Genomic DNA, 19,635 nt, shown 5'->3' on the forward strand with positions numbered 1-19,635 from the left:
TTTCTGCCTGAGAAGTGGCTCACCTTCGTGAGCAGCTACACTGTGAAACATTGCTTACCAAGGACGTGCCTGACTCAAGACACTAAGGCCTGAAGAAGTTATAAAATAAATAAAAGTAGTGTTGGGTAACATTTTTGACAGATATTTATGATAGCTCTGTGAGTGCCAGGAAAGGATGAATAAAACTACAAGAGGAAATCAGTTAAATCAAATCTTTGGATGCAAATGCTGATTGCTGTTCCTGAGTACTTAATCATGAAATCTTAACTTCCAGTATCACTTTCTGCAGAGAAGATATTACAGTAGCTTCATGCTATTTATCTCATCAGATAAAGTCAGGGAGAGCACTGCACTTCGGTCTGTGGTTGAGCTTTGGAGTGCAGTGGAAGAGACTGAAGGCATGGGAACTGTCTTGTGGGTGACATTTCATTTTATAGAAAGGTTTGCAATCAGTGTTGGGTTAGGAAAAGGGGAACACAAAATACATATTGGACCCATGAACTAGTTTTATCATTTCAGTGCTCTGAATTGCCTAGAAATTTGCAAAAAATCATTAGCAAATGCAATTAGAGTTGTTATATAATTTCCTTTTTTGTTTATTTAACTGCTGGCTTTTTATTTGGTGTTACACTTACAGTTCCAATGTTTCTCCATACATAAAGGCTGATATTTAAAATATTCCTTATACAAAATTTGGTGTGGGCTGTGACAAGCCGTGAGGATGCTGAAGATGATTTGAACAAAATCGATAAAATCATGGACAAAAGACCCTCTAACTAGTCAAAGTTAAAAAGTGGTATGGTTTTTTTTGACGTCAGACAGCACGGGAGTAACCTCCTAAAGGCGTGCACACAAATCACAAAACTCTAGCCCTCTATTTATTTTAAAAAGCCTTACATACTCAAAAATGCTTATACATAAGCATATATATATGCACTCAATCCCAGAACCTCCCATTCCCACTTTGTATTAAAATGAGCCCAGAGTCCTTTATGCCTATGCAATTCTGCCCTCAGGTTGGGTCTGTGGTCTTTGAAATGGGTCTGTGGTCGTGAAAGATGAAGTCAAAGACATGTTCCTTGCAGTAACCTTTCTATCTTTTTATTGCTGGCAGGCTTATGTGACCTCTTGGCATAGTCCAATCTTTTCCAATTAGTTTCTGTGTCCAGGTGTGGTCACAGTTTCATTAGTTTCGTTTATTGTCACAATGGTCCATCTATCTCGTTTCCTTCTACAAACACAATTGAAAGAACAAGTAGTATATTACCCACGCTCTAGCTTAAGTATCTAACAATCATTAACTCATCTCTACCCTTCTAACCTAAATCCTAATCAATATAAGTTGTTTCTATCTCTGAGCTGAAATCTTTACTCTTTCAGTCTTTAACTCAGGTGACTTCTCTTTGAGGAGGAGCAGGATGCTGCTGGCAGGGGTGTAGTAATGCATTTCTACACCCAAGAAAATGGTTCTATATAAGGAAAAGAGTTTCAGTTTACCTCTAAACATGTAAGGAAGTTAAATTAGAATTACCCATGTCCTTCTCATTGTAATTAGCCCAGTGCCAGCACAGGCACGCTGGTTGGATCTTTAGGATGTTTCTTAAAACCTGTAGCTGTTTCTATTGGTAATTTGCTAATAGTACCCTGCTGGATCATTCAGTACTTAAGGACAAGAACAGAGGTGCTCTGGCCTTTTTGTAGCGTGCCTTAGCAAGGTGTCAGAGGCTTCTCTGCCTGATGGAATATATTATAATATAATATATATTATAATATATACTGCTGAAATGGCTCCTTGGCATCTCTATGCAGGTGACTGAATCCCACCCATAACACTATAGTTAGCAACCAAACACTAGAAAACAAAAATAAGCACAAGGCACTACACACTGCAGATGGCAAAAATTAAACCTTTAGTGAGTATAAATGTTTTAAACATAGTTTAACAAGTAGAATGCACAAAGTTGAGTAGATAAGAGTAGATGTTCAAGGTCGGAGAGGCACTTTTTAAGCAGGTAGGGATTTGAAAAGAGCCTCCAACGTAGTCCAAGAAGATAAGAAAATAGTTGCATTGTAATAGAAGTGTTTCAAGTAGAAAGGAGAACATGAAGGTCTATGGTGTTGAAAAGGGATGGATTAAGATAGATAATACAGGTTATTTCCACAAAAAACTTTACAAATACAGGTTATTACTGAGTCCTAGGTAACACCATCTTTATAGTTATGCTCATTCTATCCATTTCAGGGTGAGGGAGTGGGAATGGGAATCCCATTCTGTTTTCAGCAGCATTGGTAACTTAGCACATAAAGTCATTAATATTTGTAAAATACTAGACAATGGAAGATGTAAATTTCCCCTTCTCATATGTAACAGCTATGCTTGCCCTGGAGGGGAATATCCTGTGCTAAGAAAAAAGAAAGATATAAAAATATGGGGAAAAAAGTGACTTTTTTTGTTTCATCTATGCTAGAAATTTTGAGTACCAGTTTCTATATGTGATCTTGTTTATCCTTAATATCTATTTTAGTTTTCTGCTTTTACCAAGAGCTTTACACTATGTGCGTGTGTTATGAAAGGTATGTACTACTAACAAAGGCTAGAAACTTTTTTGTTTCTATGCAGGATCTTACAATTATACAGTATAGGATGAAAATCAACAAAGGTTCTAGTTATTGTGTGGAGCTCTTAGTTAAAAATCAACTTTTACTTCATCCTCATTGACACCTATAAAATCTTTCCAAGAAGCAGCATGTAGTATTGTTCTACATGATTCTTCAACAGTCATCTGGAATAAAGAATATGTACTTTACAAGCAGGATAGTCAGTAGAATGTTTGCACTCAGATGGTTCTTCACAGTTCTCTTTTTCCCCACTAATTTCTTTCATTGTGTTTTTAGCTCTCCAAGAACTATTATAGCTTTGTCCATTTTTTTGGAAAGATACTCTGACTTTTTCTGTGGAAGTGCTGTTTTCAAGAGTTTTAACTACATTGAGGGCAGTCAGATGTGTCCCCTGATAAATAAACTGACTTGACAGTGTTCTCTGCTACTATTAAATGAAGCTATATGCTCTCCTAAAATGTCTGCACCACAGAAATCGCTGTGGATGCTAGTAATCTGGACAGATTGCAATATTGTCTGATCATGCTTTGGGGGAATCTAAAGTAACAGGTTTCATTTTAAATGAGTTTTCCCTAGTCATTAAAGGCATTTTTTTATATATCAGAGTTTGTTCTTCCTGTGATTGTTCACCAGCCTTCTCTCCTGACCACCACTATGAGAAAACTTAGTGTTTCTCACATCAGCCAAACAGTAGCAGTTATTTATTAGTCATAAGCATGAACTGGTAAGCCTGACTCATGAGGAATGGTGAAGAGAACTGAGTATGGTCAGTTTTGAGAAAAGAAGGCTTAGGTGAGAGGCTTTCTGGACATTATTGCCACGTTCCAGTATCCAAAGGGTGGCTACAAAGAACGTGGAGACACTTTTTTCAAAGATCACATGGAAAAGGTGATAGGTCATAAGTATGAGTTGTTTCTGAGAAGATTCTGGTTGGACACATGAGGACAACATTTTGCAATGAAAACAATCAGCCATCAGAATAATCTTGACAGGGAAGTGATGGATTGGAAAACATTGGATTTAAACTTTTAAGATTCAACTGGACAGGGTATTGAGGCATCTTGTCTAAACATGTGTTTTGCCAAGAAATGTTGGGCCAGATGATCCTTGAGGTTGCTTCCAACCTGGTATTCTGTGAAGTAGCATTTTTTTCCAGGTGACACTTTTGCTTCACTTTTGTAAGTCAGTCTGTGTTTGGAAGGGATTAGTTTCTGTCAGTGTTTCCAAATTTCATAGTGTTTAATACTAGAAGTACCCAGCAGCACCCATGGGTGGAGAATGCTCCACAGATATGAGAAAGAGCTGAGGGAAAAAAGGTTCAATTAAATTTTAAGTCCTTTTGCCTCTATTGGTATGTCACATAAAAACTTCAGTATCCCAGCTGGACAAGAAACATGCTTTGTATGTAAAGTCAAGAGTTTACTGTAGGTCTAATTGTAATCATAAGTCTTGCCAAAAATGTATTATTAATCCAGTTACAGAAGTGCTAAGACTTCCTAGGCAAGTTAACCAAATACTGAAGTTAAATCACAGTAATAATAATTTAATGCTTGAAACTTACAAACTTTGTGCTTCCATTGGTTTCATTCAGGGAGAAAGGGTTGTGGTGCATTTGTCATCCTCAATCCTTTGCCAAGGGATGCAGTGGAGACTTCTTCTTTCTTGTACTTGAGGGACTTATATTATGGGGCACTTTTAAGCATCTTCTAACATGTCCTATACATTGCTTCTTTTGCTTTTCTGTGTAACATTTGAATTTTTTTAATGTAAGTGGTGTTTCATTTATGTTGGAATCTTGTCTTTTGTTACTCCTAGACATTTTCACCCAGCTTCAAATGTATCATCTTCAATGATCAGTAGTTATTCAGTGATCATTTCCTGATAGCCTTGATCTCTCATATTGTGTTTATATTTTTCAAGGCATCAACTGTTATCCAATACTTGTGTTCCAAAATACCACATAATTTATTCTATGCACAAAAAAATGTGTCACTGGAATAGTACTTCAAATAGTATCACTCTCTGAGCTATATCAGACTTATTATAATAAGAGACATATCAGTACACCATTGTACAGAGAAAAGCAAACCTCAAACAAATTAGATATGCCTCTACTAGACCTAAAAAACCTAAAACAAAGCTCCAGGCAAGCAGAAGTCCAGACAAATCAGGCTTGATAAGCCCCAGTCTACAGCCTTGCAATGTTAGAACAAACCCTGTTGTTTCTTGTTCAGCAATGCTATATTTACCGAGGACTACAGAAGTGAAACATAGGAAAAACTGCATTGATATTATTTTTAAAAACTGAGAATATATTCTAAAATGTAATTTGTTAAAGTTCACCTGTTTTTGAACAATTCATAGCCAAAATGACTAACACGAAGAATCAGCTGAGAGAGACCCTGTGAAATGATCCTTGGGGATTCTAGCAATAAACTAGGGGGAGTAGGGTGGTTGGTCTTGACAAGAAATAGAAGCCTGCTGATGAGGTGCTCAGAATTCTGCATTTTGAGTGTTATATCTGTATTGTCAGAGTTGGGAAGTACGGAGGTCTTAAATAGTACTTAAAAAAATTAAACTGAAGTAGTACAGAAGATTTTATAACAGAAGGGCTTACTCTGTCTGTAACAGCTCTCTTCTGTTTTCCTGTAGCATTTTGTGAGCTCTTGTTTTGTTTACTAATTAAAATCTTTCATTTTCATGTGCATAGTTCTCAACACAATCATGTACACACAGTCACACACACAGGAGCTAATTTAATCCAAGAACATTGGAGAAGTAAATGAAGAATAAGAAAACAGTGTCTGATATCAATCTCTTTTTTTGTATCCTGGATTCTGAATGAGTGCCTGGATAGCAGACAAATATGTCAAGACTCATGTTACAGGAGTTTACATCAGCTAAGAACCTGTCTTAACTTATTCCTTTATGTGTAAGAACTATTAGTAAAAAAGTAAAAAGCTCAGAGACATTCTGTGTGAGAAAGGATTGACCAGATGTTAGCTTTCCTCTATGAGAAATCTCACTGCAAATATGGATCATTTTAGCAAACAGCTCAATGTTGGCCTTTCATCAGTTCTACAAGGACACATGCGCAAACACACATATTCCTGCTCCTCCTTTAATTCTGCCCACATTACTGGTGTTTGAAGAAATGCATATAGTTTCCAATTGGGTAGGTTAATAAAATAAAGGAGTGTGTTAACTCTAATATATTTTCATCAAGGCTTAGCCATTCTGGTTATTTTACTGTATTCATTTTAGCTTGATATTTCACAGATTAACCTTTCCTTTAACGCTGTCACACCCCACCAACTGTGATTTAGCAAGTACATAATTTATCACTTAATAAGAATGTCCATGTTAAGCACAGTGGGAGCTTTTACTGGCAGTAAAATCTTCTTTTCTCATTGGGAAAATAAAGGCTAAATGCAAGTTGACTGAGAAAGTTTAACGTCTCTTATAATGAGAATGACCTTAGAAAGAATAGAACTTTTTATTAGCAAATGTTTAGTATGTGTTGTGATTGTCCCAAAACGTTCTTTGAGAATAAAGACCCTAATTTGACATACATTAATTAAAGTCTTAACCATTTCCAGGATAACACTGTGTGTCTGAAGTTTTATTTAGCCCACATTTCACTTATTATTTTATTATTATAGTCAGGAGTAAAGCTCTAAATATAGTCCTTACTTTCCTATGATTCTATGGTCTTTTTCTTTTTTTCTATAGAGGTAAATAGTTCTCTGTCCTATTAACTCTTTTACAAGTTAAGAAGAAAGATGAAGAAAGCTGAAGAAAGTTGAAAAAAGAAAGCTCAAAAGTTGCAGAGCTTCCAACTCCAATCTTGTCTTAACAATCTGAATCTGTTTTGGGGTTTTACATGTAACATTCCTCCTCTGTGAAGAAGGATGCCTTGTGCTAGAGTATATCCACTGCAATATGCTGACAGGGTCAGCTTTTCAAGGGGATAAAGAATAAGCTGCTTCTGTTTCCTTCATTCTTTACAAAGTGATGATGTATCAGTTTATTATTCCTTGCATTTACCCCTGTGAATATAAATCATAGTTAATTATATTGGGTACAGATGAGGTCAAAACCCAGTGGCAAATGTCTGATACCTTCAAACAAGTCAGAGACTCTTGTAAGCCTATGATAAGTTTTGGTTGTAAGTGAAAATATGGGGCTGTTAAATGTTAACATATGGATGAGGTCCCAACCTTGTGGTTTGTAGTTCCTGGTCTAAAAGTAGTTCTCCAAGAGAATGACACTATTAATTACCCTTTTAAAATTCATTTTACCATTGTAAAGATATTCAATATAAACTAATGATGAATGTGAAGAAGTTCCTGACTATCAGAATCAGAAAATTTACAAGATCTGAACTTGGGACTCTTGAACTATGTAGGTTACTGCTCTTTTCAATTTAATTTTTCTCTAATTACTGTTGTCATACCGCTTTAAATTACATTAAAAATTGAATTATTTATCCTATAGTCCAAGAAAGACAGGAGAAAGAAAAAAGATGACACTTGTTACTTCAGGTTATAGATCTGTAGTAGGAACTCTGATTCAGATGATAGAAACAGAAATTTAGATGAATAAACGGAATACTCTTTAAAGTCAAATATACACTCAAGTTTGCTAATATTATTTTTTTCTTTTTGATTCACATTCAATATTCTCTAAAATAGAACTAACATTTCTTGACCACCATGGAGAGCTATAATTTATTTTTACTTCATGCTATGGGAATTTTTTCTTCAGAGTAAAAAAACTTGCTTTATTCTAGACAGTACATCCATGGAGAATACAGAAGAAGAAAAGGGAATATAAAAGCAACATGATATGCTATACTTGTAGCTTGGGAAAACTTCACTGTCAGTGTTTTAAAATTAACAATCACAGCATCACCTTTGGGGAGGGTTTTAGAGAAAATAATCTGAGAAAAGCCCTCAGGAGACTTGTGTAAATTCCTTAGTGACTGCTTTCTCAAATTCTCTCCATAGAGACATGCTTCAAAGTACATCAGGAGAATCAATTTTCGGTAGTGTTAGTGATAAGGCACCTGACTCATATTACTTTGAACCCAGAGCCATTTGTTGTAGGAAGATAATCAGTTTAACCCATTAGAGAAACCACGGTACCAAAAAGATCCATCCTGATCCAACATAGGATCCCGGAAATCACTGAGTTCACACATGTGTGCACACAGAACTCAATGTTCTTTTTTTCTCCTCTCAATTTTTCAGATTCACAAGAGAAGTAGAACACTTACTTATTTAACATCATGTACGTTGATTGGGTTGTCTGCTGCTTCATCAGCAGCATCCACAATCTTCAGACTAGATGGATGACCACACAGCAGATAATCTACTTTCATGTGGTACCTCCATTTTTCAGTGTTCCTTAGGGAATTCCTGTATCTGAGCTTAATATGATAACAGTCCAAAATCTGTAGCCAGTAAAAGCAACATGACACTGTATCTACCAAGCTAAGCTCATTATGTGACTTGTCCAGCACCCACAGTTTTTGCATTCATTGAGGTTCATAGTAAAGCCCACTATGAAAGTTCTTTAAAATCCAAAGCTTGGAATGGTGGAACATTTGAAAAAAAAAAATTTTCAGTTGATTTGACTTGCCTATAAAAGTTAATTCTAAAGCAATAAAGAGCTTGGCCATTATTAGATAATTATAAAAACTTCCTCTCTGAATATTCTACCAGCTTCACAGTAACATGCCCACAGCTATTAATCTGACTTTTAACAAAACAAATGTAGCAAAAGTTTCAGTAACCTGATAGATGAAACAAGAATGCTCTAACAGATTCTACTGCCAATAGGTTTATATGAACAAGTTCAATGTTAGAGTCATCAACTGTAGTATTGTGAGAAACAGAAGGAAAAAACAAACCAAAATCATTTCTACCTGAGAACACAGGAAAACTACTGCCTGAAGGTCTTGACTTGGAGAAAATTTAATTGATTGCCAATTTCAAATGGAATAGGATGGTCAGAAAAAAATAAAAAGACAAGAATAAACCATCTCTGCTCTGCAATCTCATCAATCCCTTTTTCACAGACTTAGATTCACTCTTTTTACCCAAGTCCTGTACCTCTTTCCCCTTTCCCCAGGTGATTTAGGGATAGTGAGGAACGTGTTGTTGTGGTCATTCACTGTGTAACCTGATAACAGTACTTCACATATATATTCATTTTTGAGGCAGCATTTTTTTTTTTATGTGTGTATTGGGCTAATACAGACAGGCAGATGTGTAAGATAAAAAAAAAAAAGAACAGAGAAATTAGAGCAGCTAAGTTTGAAAGAAATAAAAATATCGAAACATTCAAAACTTTATGAACATCACCTTGTAACTTTCAAATGAGACATTTAATTTTTCAAACTAATGTTGATAGGGCCAGGATTTTGGGTTGTTCTTATATATCATGAGAAAAAAAAATAAGTTAAATAAGATGATGATTTTTAAAACATTTTTTCTGTGAAAAATCCTACTGAAAAGGGCAAAGATGATGCATTGGCTTCCAGTAAATTTAAATTTACTATCCAAAAGGCTAGGTATTAGACATTAAAGCATGATAAAGACTGTTTTTTTTTTTTATTTATCACTCTAGAAAAAATTCCCCCCTGCCAAAAATTTAAAGCTTTAAGAAATCATGTTGTAGTGATATCTATATTTAAAATGAATCAGTGCTCTTACACATTTTTTCTTTAAAATTAAAAAGGTTCTGCAGAAGTTTGTAGTGCTAATACTTTTCATGAAGGTTATGCCTCAGTAGTGCTAAGGGTTATGTATTTCACAGGAAATGTCTCTAATAATCCTGAAAATTATCTGGTTTTCCTTACTCTTCCTTTTTTTCCTTTCCAAGCTGGCATATGAGCATCAATTAAATGAATTATAAGGTCCATGTATGATTGATTTTTCATTTCTTTAATTTAGAGAGTAAAACTTTCCATCACACTTGAAGTTAAGAATTATGATTGAGATAATAGAGGTATGATTCCACTGGAAGTTAAAAAGGAAAAAGTTGCTTTGCAAATGTCAAGGCACCTTGTGATCCAGGATGATTAAAACTAAACTGTTTGCTATATGAATCCCAAGGTGCTCCTATATCTCAGCGTCCATGACATTTAGCCAGTGACTTTTCATAGCTTGTTAATAATGTATAGCGATCCCAGTGTAAATTTGCAGTGACAGATCTGGCCTGTTACAGTAGATCAGTTAACTAGATTTATTTTGTACAGAAAACGCAGATTTGAAAAAAAAATTACTAATATCAAAAGAGATTGCACATTTACAAGACTATTTTGGCTAGGGCAGTTGCTCGAGATGTGCTTTTCACATTAATCTATTATTCTGCCCAACATACTAATTATCTAACCTAGAGGTATTAGCAAAACATTACCAAAGTCATCAAGGTTAGCATTCACTAAGAAAAACTGATGTCCCCAAAGAATTTCATAGTGTGGACTAGTCCACAGAATTCATTGATTTTACCAGGTTGACTGAGTCATGTAGGCAGGTAAACGTTACGGCATAAACATTCTCCTCTAAGTACAATTGCTGTTAATCATTGCTCCAGATAAACCTAATAAACTTCTGTATGGTAGAAACCATGCTTTTTATGACCTCATATCTCACTGATACACAAATTATTCATAAGCCCTAAAAGGTCATAAGCAGATGAAGAAAGAGAGGGAGACAGAAGGAAAAGGGTACAGGTAACAAAAATGCACTCAAAGATAAGATACAAAACAGACTCAAAGAGCAGTTAGTTACAAGAGGATATAAATTAGTAGAGAAAAAAGTGTCTGACTTTTGGGTTCCTGTAGATTTTCTCTGAGGCTGAAAGTTTACTAACAAAAAAAATTACTGTGACTGTAACCAGAATTGTCATAGATCAAAATCCTTCATTTAATTATCTCTTTTCAATCTTTTGTTCAGCTATTGCATTGGCATATGCTCAAATTAAGATAATTACTCCTGATAATGATTGATATAAAGGCAGAACACAAAAACTATTATATTTGCACCACAGTATGTCAGCATCTTATATGAGATAAAAAATCTGTAGGGAATGACAGAAAGCAGAAAGATCTTTGTCAACATCCCTAAAACCGGTTATAAATAAATTGTGAATGCATTATTCTTACAGCAAATGAGCACTATTTTTTGCTGCCTTCCTGTACCAAACTATTGATCTTATGTTGACCCTTTTGTAAGTTTAAAAGCTCAGACTTCACAGTGCATTAGCTTAATTTATCAGATAAACTCTAGGAGTTATTTGCTGATAAACCTAGATACGCATTTTCTTAAAAAAAAACATAAATTGTTTTCTATTAGATGGTAATCAACATACAAGATTAGCAGTGATTGTATGAAAAGCTATCTAAAAGCCTCTGTTTTTCGTTTTCAGAATGTTCATATCCCAAACATGCATAGAAATATGTGTCGAAGTATTTCAGTTATGTGTACTTCCATTTATAGCACAAGAACAGTATTCCATACCTACTTGACCTTTCTAATATCACCCATATTTAAATTCTACTGTTTCTATCCCTTCTAATGTTGTAGCAAAAATGACAGAAGAGAAGTAAGAATGTAGAAAGGCAGAAAAAAATTGCAAATTGCAATTTTTTTTTTAAATTATGTATGAAGGAAGGTGGCAGTGAACAAAAAGTTAAGATATTATTGAAGTGCTTGTCACATCTTCAGTGATAACTTCATAAAAACTCTTTAGAAAGAGTAAAGTTTATTGCAATTTTGGGAAATTTGTGAAAGCTGCTGATACTGAGCATTTGTTTTAGCTTACTTCCAGTTGTCTCATAATTGCTCAGAATAATTTAGTTAATAGCATGACTGTCTTTGCAGTCATGAAGGATTTTTTACATCGCATCATGTTTTTGAACAGAAGCAAACTGAATACCATGGAATTGCAATTTTTACCAAAGAAAAGACATGTCAGTATGTTAAATGCTTCCAATATTCTAAAGTATTCTATAAACTGAGTGATTGAGTGATTGTCTGACATGGGAAAAAGGGCACGTTATATATAGTGATACATGTAGGACTTGATATGCTGGATATCTAAGTGCTTTCCTTGGTTTAAGTCTCCCATCTAAATTTCAATTTGAAGGCAAAGTCCTATTTGTAAAACTTTTCTATTTCTGGTGGTGCCACAATCACTCTATATGGTATTATAAATTTAATAAATATTTGGAAAGATTGCAGTACAAAATAGGTTATTTTGCCAAACATTTATATGTACACACACATATATATTTTATTTTTTCTACCTCAGTGTCTATACAGTTAGGCCCTTGGTTGTATAGTTTATGTCTCTGAAGTCTCAAGGCTTTGTAGAGTCTTGAATTTCTGAAGTCTCAAGCTTTACTGAGTAGGAAATTACACAGAGTTCATCCGGGCTGTAACCTAAAATATCTAGCTGATTCAATACTATTGATTCTTTCCATGGGAGTTACAGCAACCTGTTCCACTAATCATTCTTGCTCCAAATAGTTATGACCACAGGAGCTCAGTAAACTGCTCTAGTCTTTACTGTTGTCTACACTTCAGCAAGTATGCACACTACGTATCAAAACATGCCCAATCGAAGCAGCCAACAAGTAAGTTCTGAAAAAGTCCTTTTTTCAATGTTTGACTTTTACAGACTAAAAAATAAAGCCCACACACATTAGATACACATAGGCGTAGTTGTTCTGTGCAGATATTTTTCATAATTTCATAATTATATAATTTTCTTGCAGTTTATTCTGTGAATGCTTTTTTATTGTTAAGATATAATACATATAAATATGCCAATGCATAAAGTTAAATTTCAATTGAATTTAAACTGGCACTGTATTCCCTGTGTCTAGTTGCTTTTTTCCCCCTAGTAGAATATTCTTTCCATCCCTTTCATATCTGGGAAAATTTGCTCCCTTAAATTTGGTGGTTTTTTGGTATTTTTAATTTTTTTCTTAATATGCTCTGTAGACTGTGTGAAAACAAAGTTATATAAAGAAAACTATATAAGATTTCAGTGAGCAGAATCATCCTCTGCATTCCTTATTCCACCAAGCATAGGAGAATGTTAGGGTGATCAATGCTGGGTATGTGAAGCTGTGTTCTAACCACTGGGCTTTGACATTTACAAATAGGATCAAAGGACCAAACTGTATCTTCTCAGTGAATTTTTTTAATGTTTTTCAACCAAAAAACAGGAGGGCATATGACTCACTCATTAAGGTGTTTTTTCCATGTTTTTTCTCTCATATATTATGACCAGATATTTGAAAAATAGTAGTGTGTGCTTCAGTATGTATATTTTCAAAGCAGTGCGCCATAGCTGTCATCTGTAGTTGATGCAGACTTTGACAAATCTGTTCTGTTGTCACTGTCTTGGTAGATTCCAAATTGTCATTACCCAGACTGTATTCCACACAAAATGATACAAACATAGTCTAATAGTTAATCCCTCCAGAGGTGTCACACATGTTTTTCATGGTCCATCCTCTTTTGCTTCACAATCTGGAAAGCTAAGGTAGGCACTGCAGGTACCTCATTCTAATTATATATGTTGTATTCACTCAGTGTAGCACCGTGAGGAGTAGGTGACATGACTACTTGGATTTACTCAAAAGTAGTTTGGTGATGTACTCATCTCCCTCTTAAGTGGGGCAAAACCTTTGTGTTTTTCACTAGATCCAGGACAACATACAAGATATGCAACACCCGGTTACTTAAAGGGAGTTTTTGAAAACATTGTCTCGTGAAATATATCCAAGTATAACATATCTCAAAAGAGAAAATGTTATTAATACCATTATGGGACCCTGTATTTTAGAACATATTTGTGTACATCCATAAAGCTGTGTGTATATATGTATACATATGTGTGTGTATATATGTATACATGTTTCAATAATGAGATTAGTAGGATTTTTGAACTACATTAAAGGTCTTGTAAGTCTTGTAAGCTATATGTTGAAATCATATGGAACTACTTTGATATCAATTATCGCATAGAGTTTACAACCACAAAAATACAGAAGAGGTTTTTTTTAAAGAAAACTAATATTTTATGGCTAGAATATTAATTAAAACTTGGGCCCTGAAGATTAGCTTTTATGCTATAGTTTACATTTGATAGTACACATTTGTCAGCAAGCAGTTTTTCAAACATAGGCTGCGGTTACTTAGCTAAATTATTTAGTAGACAGTCTCCCAAGAGTACATAAAGAAAGGTTTACATTCACCTTGATAGAACCAGTACACTCTAATTGAGACTCTTATGCTTGATTATGACCCAGATGTGAAATTTTTGGATGGATTTTGCCATCATAAATCCCTTAAAATATCAGCATGTATCACAACATGAAACTTGGAAGTGTTCCAATAAAATACTCCTTGAAACAGAAAATAATACATGATGTCTTGTTAATGCACATACTTTAGACGCATTGTTTCCTCACAAGATCTATTTTATATGATGTTTATGCATAGTATAACACTTTGGAATGTTGTTTCCTTCAGGTGTCTTGCTGGATTTTCTGGACAATTTTGTGAAATAGAAGTTAATGAGTGCAATTCATCACCTTGTCTACATGGCTCAACCTGTGCTGATCACATCAATGGATACACTTGTAAATGTCAACAAGGTAACTGCCATATGACAGAGCAATCTTAAACAGTGATAGTTTTGAATTATCTGTTTTACTAGTGAGAAAACTGGTAAATCATGTCAAGCTCTTTTGTTGTATATGAACTATAAGGTACAAAAATGCTATCTCTTTGGCAAGATTTTTGAATGAAATATAAAGAGAGTTAACTACTCTAGTAAACATATGAGAAAGGCTTCAGAATAAAACCAGCTCACTGAAGGATTCTGAAGTACTAATTAGAGCCAGGTTTATTGTTTTTTATTGATCTTTACTAACGTAACTAACTGACCAAGCAGTCAAATAGTCACTGTTTAAGAGCAAAATAATTTCACTACCTGTAGAATGAGATTGACTGAAAAGAAATTCTGAAAAATTTAACTAACATTTTTATTATTATCTTTAGTATTGGTGTTGTAAGACGTACCCATGGTTGTTCTGCTGGCTGGGTTTAAAAGAAATTTTTTTAAACGTTATAAATAGAATGAAAAAAAAAAGCACTTCCTTAAAACGTGAGAACATTTTTCTAATTCTGACAGAGATCAACTAAAACAGGTCTAGTGGCTTATGAAAATATAAGATTAGCCTGCATTGTCATGCAATTACAAATTTAATCTGTTCAGGACTACTTACAGTCTCCTGTCATGTCTACTATCACATAAATAGCATTCTGCTCTGTAATTTACTCATACATTAAGAAATATATGAGTACCTGCCTCCTAAAGCTTTAATTTTTCAGTTTAAATCTATTTACTGTTTTACTGACTTGCACTGCTGAATAATTTCTGTGATAGTACTGACACAAGGTTTCTTACTGGTTATTTTAGAGATTTAGATGTATTCTGGATGATAAATATTCTGTTAACCCATGCTATCTCCATATATCTGATCTAGTTACTTTGTGCCAAAAAAGGTTGTTTTCAATTGTTCTGAAATTTGTTTCAAGTTCATTGTTGCTTTCAATTACAAGAAAAACACGTTAGCAAATTCTCCCGAAGTCAAGTGACCATATGTATATTACGCTTTTCTAAAGACTTTCTACTCATTCATGTTCTGCATTTAAAAGAAAGCACACAGTGAATTGAATATTACTATATTTTGCATTTTTTTCATACTGAATTCATCCTAATGCAGTTTACAAAACTATATGTAAGAGATTTTATTCAAAAAAGTATGGAAAATACTGAAGCAAATAGACACGTGTGTAAGTGAGAGAGTCAATTTGGCAGTTTTTTTATTTGTTTAGTTGATAATAAGGAATGATTTTCTAACATGTAAGACATAAATCTAAGTCTCTTTGGCTTACTAAAGGCTAATTATGTGTAGGACTATGTTGCTTACAACTTAATAATTTTTAGTAGCTTTTTTTAATGTCAAAGAGATACTTGATAATTCAGAAAAACACTATAGCTCTGATGTATGAACCAATGAGTGAAAAAATTTTTGGACTTTTTCATACAGAATTCATGATAACAAAGATCTGTCTGATCTTAAAAAATCTGAGTAATGACCTAACTTCAGTACTGTATATCCACCTGGTGCTACATATGGCCATATCCCCCTCCATCAATATTAATGATTTAAAAACTTAAAAGATGTATTTTTTTAGACATTAAAGTGCTTCACACAGAATACATTGCCAAGTCCATTTTTTTCCTTATTTTTAAAGCTTATTAAAATAATACATAAAAGATATTTTAATATAGGCATTTAAAAATTGCTCACTAGCCACGAACTGTGATTGCTGTCCGAAGTTGCAGGGGAACCCCGATAATGAAGGGAAGTCAGCAAAGCAAACACAGATACAACCAATATGATCAGTGCTACATTTCTCTCCTTTTTTGTGTGAAAGATGGCAGATTTCATACACTCTACATAGTTTACAGTTACAGGTGAATTCTTATTGGCATACAGAGCAGGAAAGAATGCAAACAACTCATTGTTTACCAACCCTTTAAGGTAGCTACTGTGTCCACATCAATTACTATACTTGCTAACTGCTATAAAACCTTCTGACCCTTGCTAACACCTTAAGCTATAATTCTAACTGCGACACACTCCTGGCACTGAATTTCTATCTGTGCCACAACTCCTACAGGCCTCAATGCTGAGGCCTAAATGTCTCAGCAATGTGGTCCAGTCTGGGTGATTCAACTATAGTCCATATCTGCTACAGCTGTCTCTATGCAACATCCAAATTTCTGTTGTAAGTAGAAGTAACTTGTCTGGGGTCCTGGCATTCACTCCTACAGCTAACATGTTTTAAACACGTTCCAACCTAAGCATAATCTGTCTTTCTTTTAAATTCCTTTTAATATCATAAGTCAGTAAGGGTGAAAGATCTGTCAATTACTTTTTCAACAGGTAAAAACAGAAAAAGAACCACATGCATTAAGCATATACATAATTTTTGCATATCTTGGAGGTTTTTTAAATTAATACATTATTTTCAAATGTTATTTGAGTCTCTAAAACAGCCGAATAGATGAGAAGGTTACAGCACTTGAAAGGGGTTAATTCAGAGTGGCAGGGGAACATTTGAGAGGAATAACTTTGTTCAAAGTTGGATAAGTGAAGAAAGGGATTAGAAGAAAAAAAAATGTCATCCAGAGAGAGAAAGTTGAAATACCTAGGAAAAAAATCTGCTTTTTTGCAGGCTGTGAGTTTTCACTTATAATAGATCTTATATTTCTCTTTTAAACTTCACCTATAGAAATATGGAGCTTGGGGATTGAGGATTTTCTGGTCTATAAAGACAACAATGGGAAAGAACTGGGCAGATACTCTGATATACCCCTCAGCAGATTCCCTGTTGTAATTTAATGAAATGGAAAAGGGATAGTACCAAGACTGAAATAGGAACAAGGCAAATGATTGCAGCTTTCCAAAATCCTCCAGAGAACAAAGTGAAGCATGTGGTGACAGCATGAGATATCAGGAAAGAGAATGGATTTAGCTCTGACAAATGCATTTTGTAATGGATCATGAGTTTTGTCAGCTATTGTCCCAGTAGCAGGCCCCATACCCTTGGAATAATAGATGCACATTCAGGTTCTGTGGCTGCAACTTCAGTCTGTTCAGGTGCAGAAGCAGCATGGAGAGATGTAAACTGTGTTCTAACAGCACCTCAGACAGCTCAGAAACAACAACAGCAGCTGTTGGAACTAATAGCAGGCTCATGGATGAGTCTGAATGGTGAAGTCTTTAACTAGGAAGGCTGCTCTTCCACCAGCTAAATCAAGATTGGAATGTAACAGGTGAATCCTTTTGATGCATGCTCTGAGATGAAGTCTGAGCAGTGGCAACTAGATTTGTAACAGCCAAGGACTGCTAGAGGGCTTGTGGGGCTGTTGGGTTTTCTTTGTTAGTTTGTTTAGAAATAGTAAAATGAAGGAAAAAAAATCTGTAATGTGTGGTGGGAATATCATGGCAGAAAGTCTGGTGTTCTTCAATAGCTAGCCATATTTTACAGAATTCTGGAGTTGTATTTACTGAGCAAATGGACTGATTCCATTTCAGCTTAGCCTACAAAGAGCAAGTTCAAGACAGGCTCAAATTACATTATCTAAAACACACCTTCAAGATGGGTATTTAGCTTAATTTGTAGTATGCTTACTTGTAAAGGAGATATTCATAAGAAATGCATATCAATAAAATTTCCAGTAATCTGACTAATGAAATGTGAGAAGACAGAATCTCATAGTGTTCAAACACAAAGCTGAATTTACTCAGAAATTATTCCCCTCAATGATTTGGTTCAGTAATCTCAGAGTTTCTCTTTTTCTTTTCTTTATTTTTTTCTACTCTGAGAAAACACATCCCAAAAAAGTTCATATTCATCCCATGATATATATCTCTGTATATGTGAGAATGGATGATAGTTACCCATACCTTTGTCCCATTGACACTCAGTAAATGGATGTAGATTTTAATGATTCTCACTTTGGGGGTTTTCTTTGTATTTTTTTCTGACAGGATGGGAGGGCCTCCATTGTGAGTTGGATGTTGATGAGTGCATATCCAACCCCTGCATACATGGTATCTGTGTTCAGAAAGAGCCCAGCTTTGGTTATTCCTGTTTTTGCAAGCCAGGATTTGTGGTGAGATTCTGAAATGCTTTCTTATCTTTCCTTTTACCTGGCTATTCAACATTGCACAGAAAATATTGTATGTAAGCCTTTTTCTTTTTAAGTTTGCTCAGAGTTGTTGATATACTTGTTGAAAGAAATGGAATCACAGAAGGGATGCATGCTTTTTTCAAGGAATTCACCAGGAATTTCTTCCTGTTCCAGTGACTCTTTGTGTACAATTTTGTAAAGTCTGCATTTTACCATAAGGGCTTGGTAGGTAAAAATGGATCTTAACAATGCAAATAATCTGACTAATTTTACTGAAAAACTATCCTGAGAAGAAAAAAGCTATCTCATAAAAATTAATACCATTTTTGAAAGGTGGTTTTTACAGAGTAGAATAGGTAACATTGATAATTCCCACAGACCATGGTAAGTGCTGTCTTTTTTGCCTTCTAAAGAAGATTGGCTTTCAAAACAATGTCAAGTGATGATGAAGAATATATCACTTGAGGGCCATTCTTTTTATATGGAAATCAGTCGGATCCTTATGTTAAAATAATCTTATTTTTTAATTAAATATTCATGTTTATCTTACATGAACAACTGTAATGGACAAGATCAGTTACACAATTTTTTACCATTTAGGTCTCACCAAAAAAAAATCTGAATTCCAAATAAAACCACCAGAGAGAAAGACTAAAATCTGTTAAGAGAAATATTTTTTCAGTTAGTGCAAAATTTATTGGTACAAGTCAGTGTTGTGTGACACTATAGAGTCCAGAAGTACAAATAAACCCAAAAATGGGTTAGAAGGAGGATAGATTTGTTGTTATTTAAATTACTCTTCTGATGTTACCCTGGCCAAGGGGGTCTTTGATTTACTTTTTTCAAAAGTTGGAATGGTATGTTTGGTGAGTTACCAGATGCTAGCTCTGCTCGTTTTCTTCCTGTTTTCTTCCCAAAGTATTCAGTAATAGCTCACTGATGATAGAACTAGATAGATATTTGACCCACGGGGGCAGTTTTTCTATTAGTGTATAGCTTGAGTAGTAATTGTACAGTATGTTGCAGAACAAGCAAGCCCTTGCAGAATGAAAAGTAACAAGCCCTTGATCCAGCTGAAATTTGAGATGTATCATCTTTGCTTTTTATTCCCTTATTTGTTTTTCCATCTTCAGTCCCTCCAAATTCCACTATGCTTTGGGAAAGAATATAAAAGTAAGAATGGTGGGGGAACCACCACAGAAACATTTTTAACACACC

General features: G+C 34.6%; 1 protein-coding gene across 1 annotated transcript in view; it reads left to right on the plus strand.

Annotated features, from left to right (window-relative positions):
* The window catches only part of EYS (eyes shut homolog), a 742,046-nt gene that overhangs the window by 385,988 nt on the left and 336,423 nt on the right, over positions 1–19,635 (plus strand). The window contains exons 29-30 of the mRNA XM_066180316.1: positions 14,175–14,299; positions 18,275–18,399. Coding sequence (XP_066036413.1) covers positions 14,175–14,299; positions 18,275–18,399 — 250 coding nt within the window. The remainder of the gene's footprint in view (positions 1–14,174; positions 14,300–18,274; positions 18,400–19,635) is intronic.

Source organism: Chamaea fasciata, unplaced genomic scaffold, assembly GCF_029207755.1.
Source record: "Chamaea fasciata isolate MVZ Bird 193981 ecotype frontalis unplaced genomic scaffold, bChaFas1.0.hap1 SCAF_3, whole genome shotgun sequence".
Classification (NCBI taxonomy): Eukaryota; Metazoa; Chordata; class Aves; order Passeriformes; family Sylviidae; genus Chamaea; species Chamaea fasciata.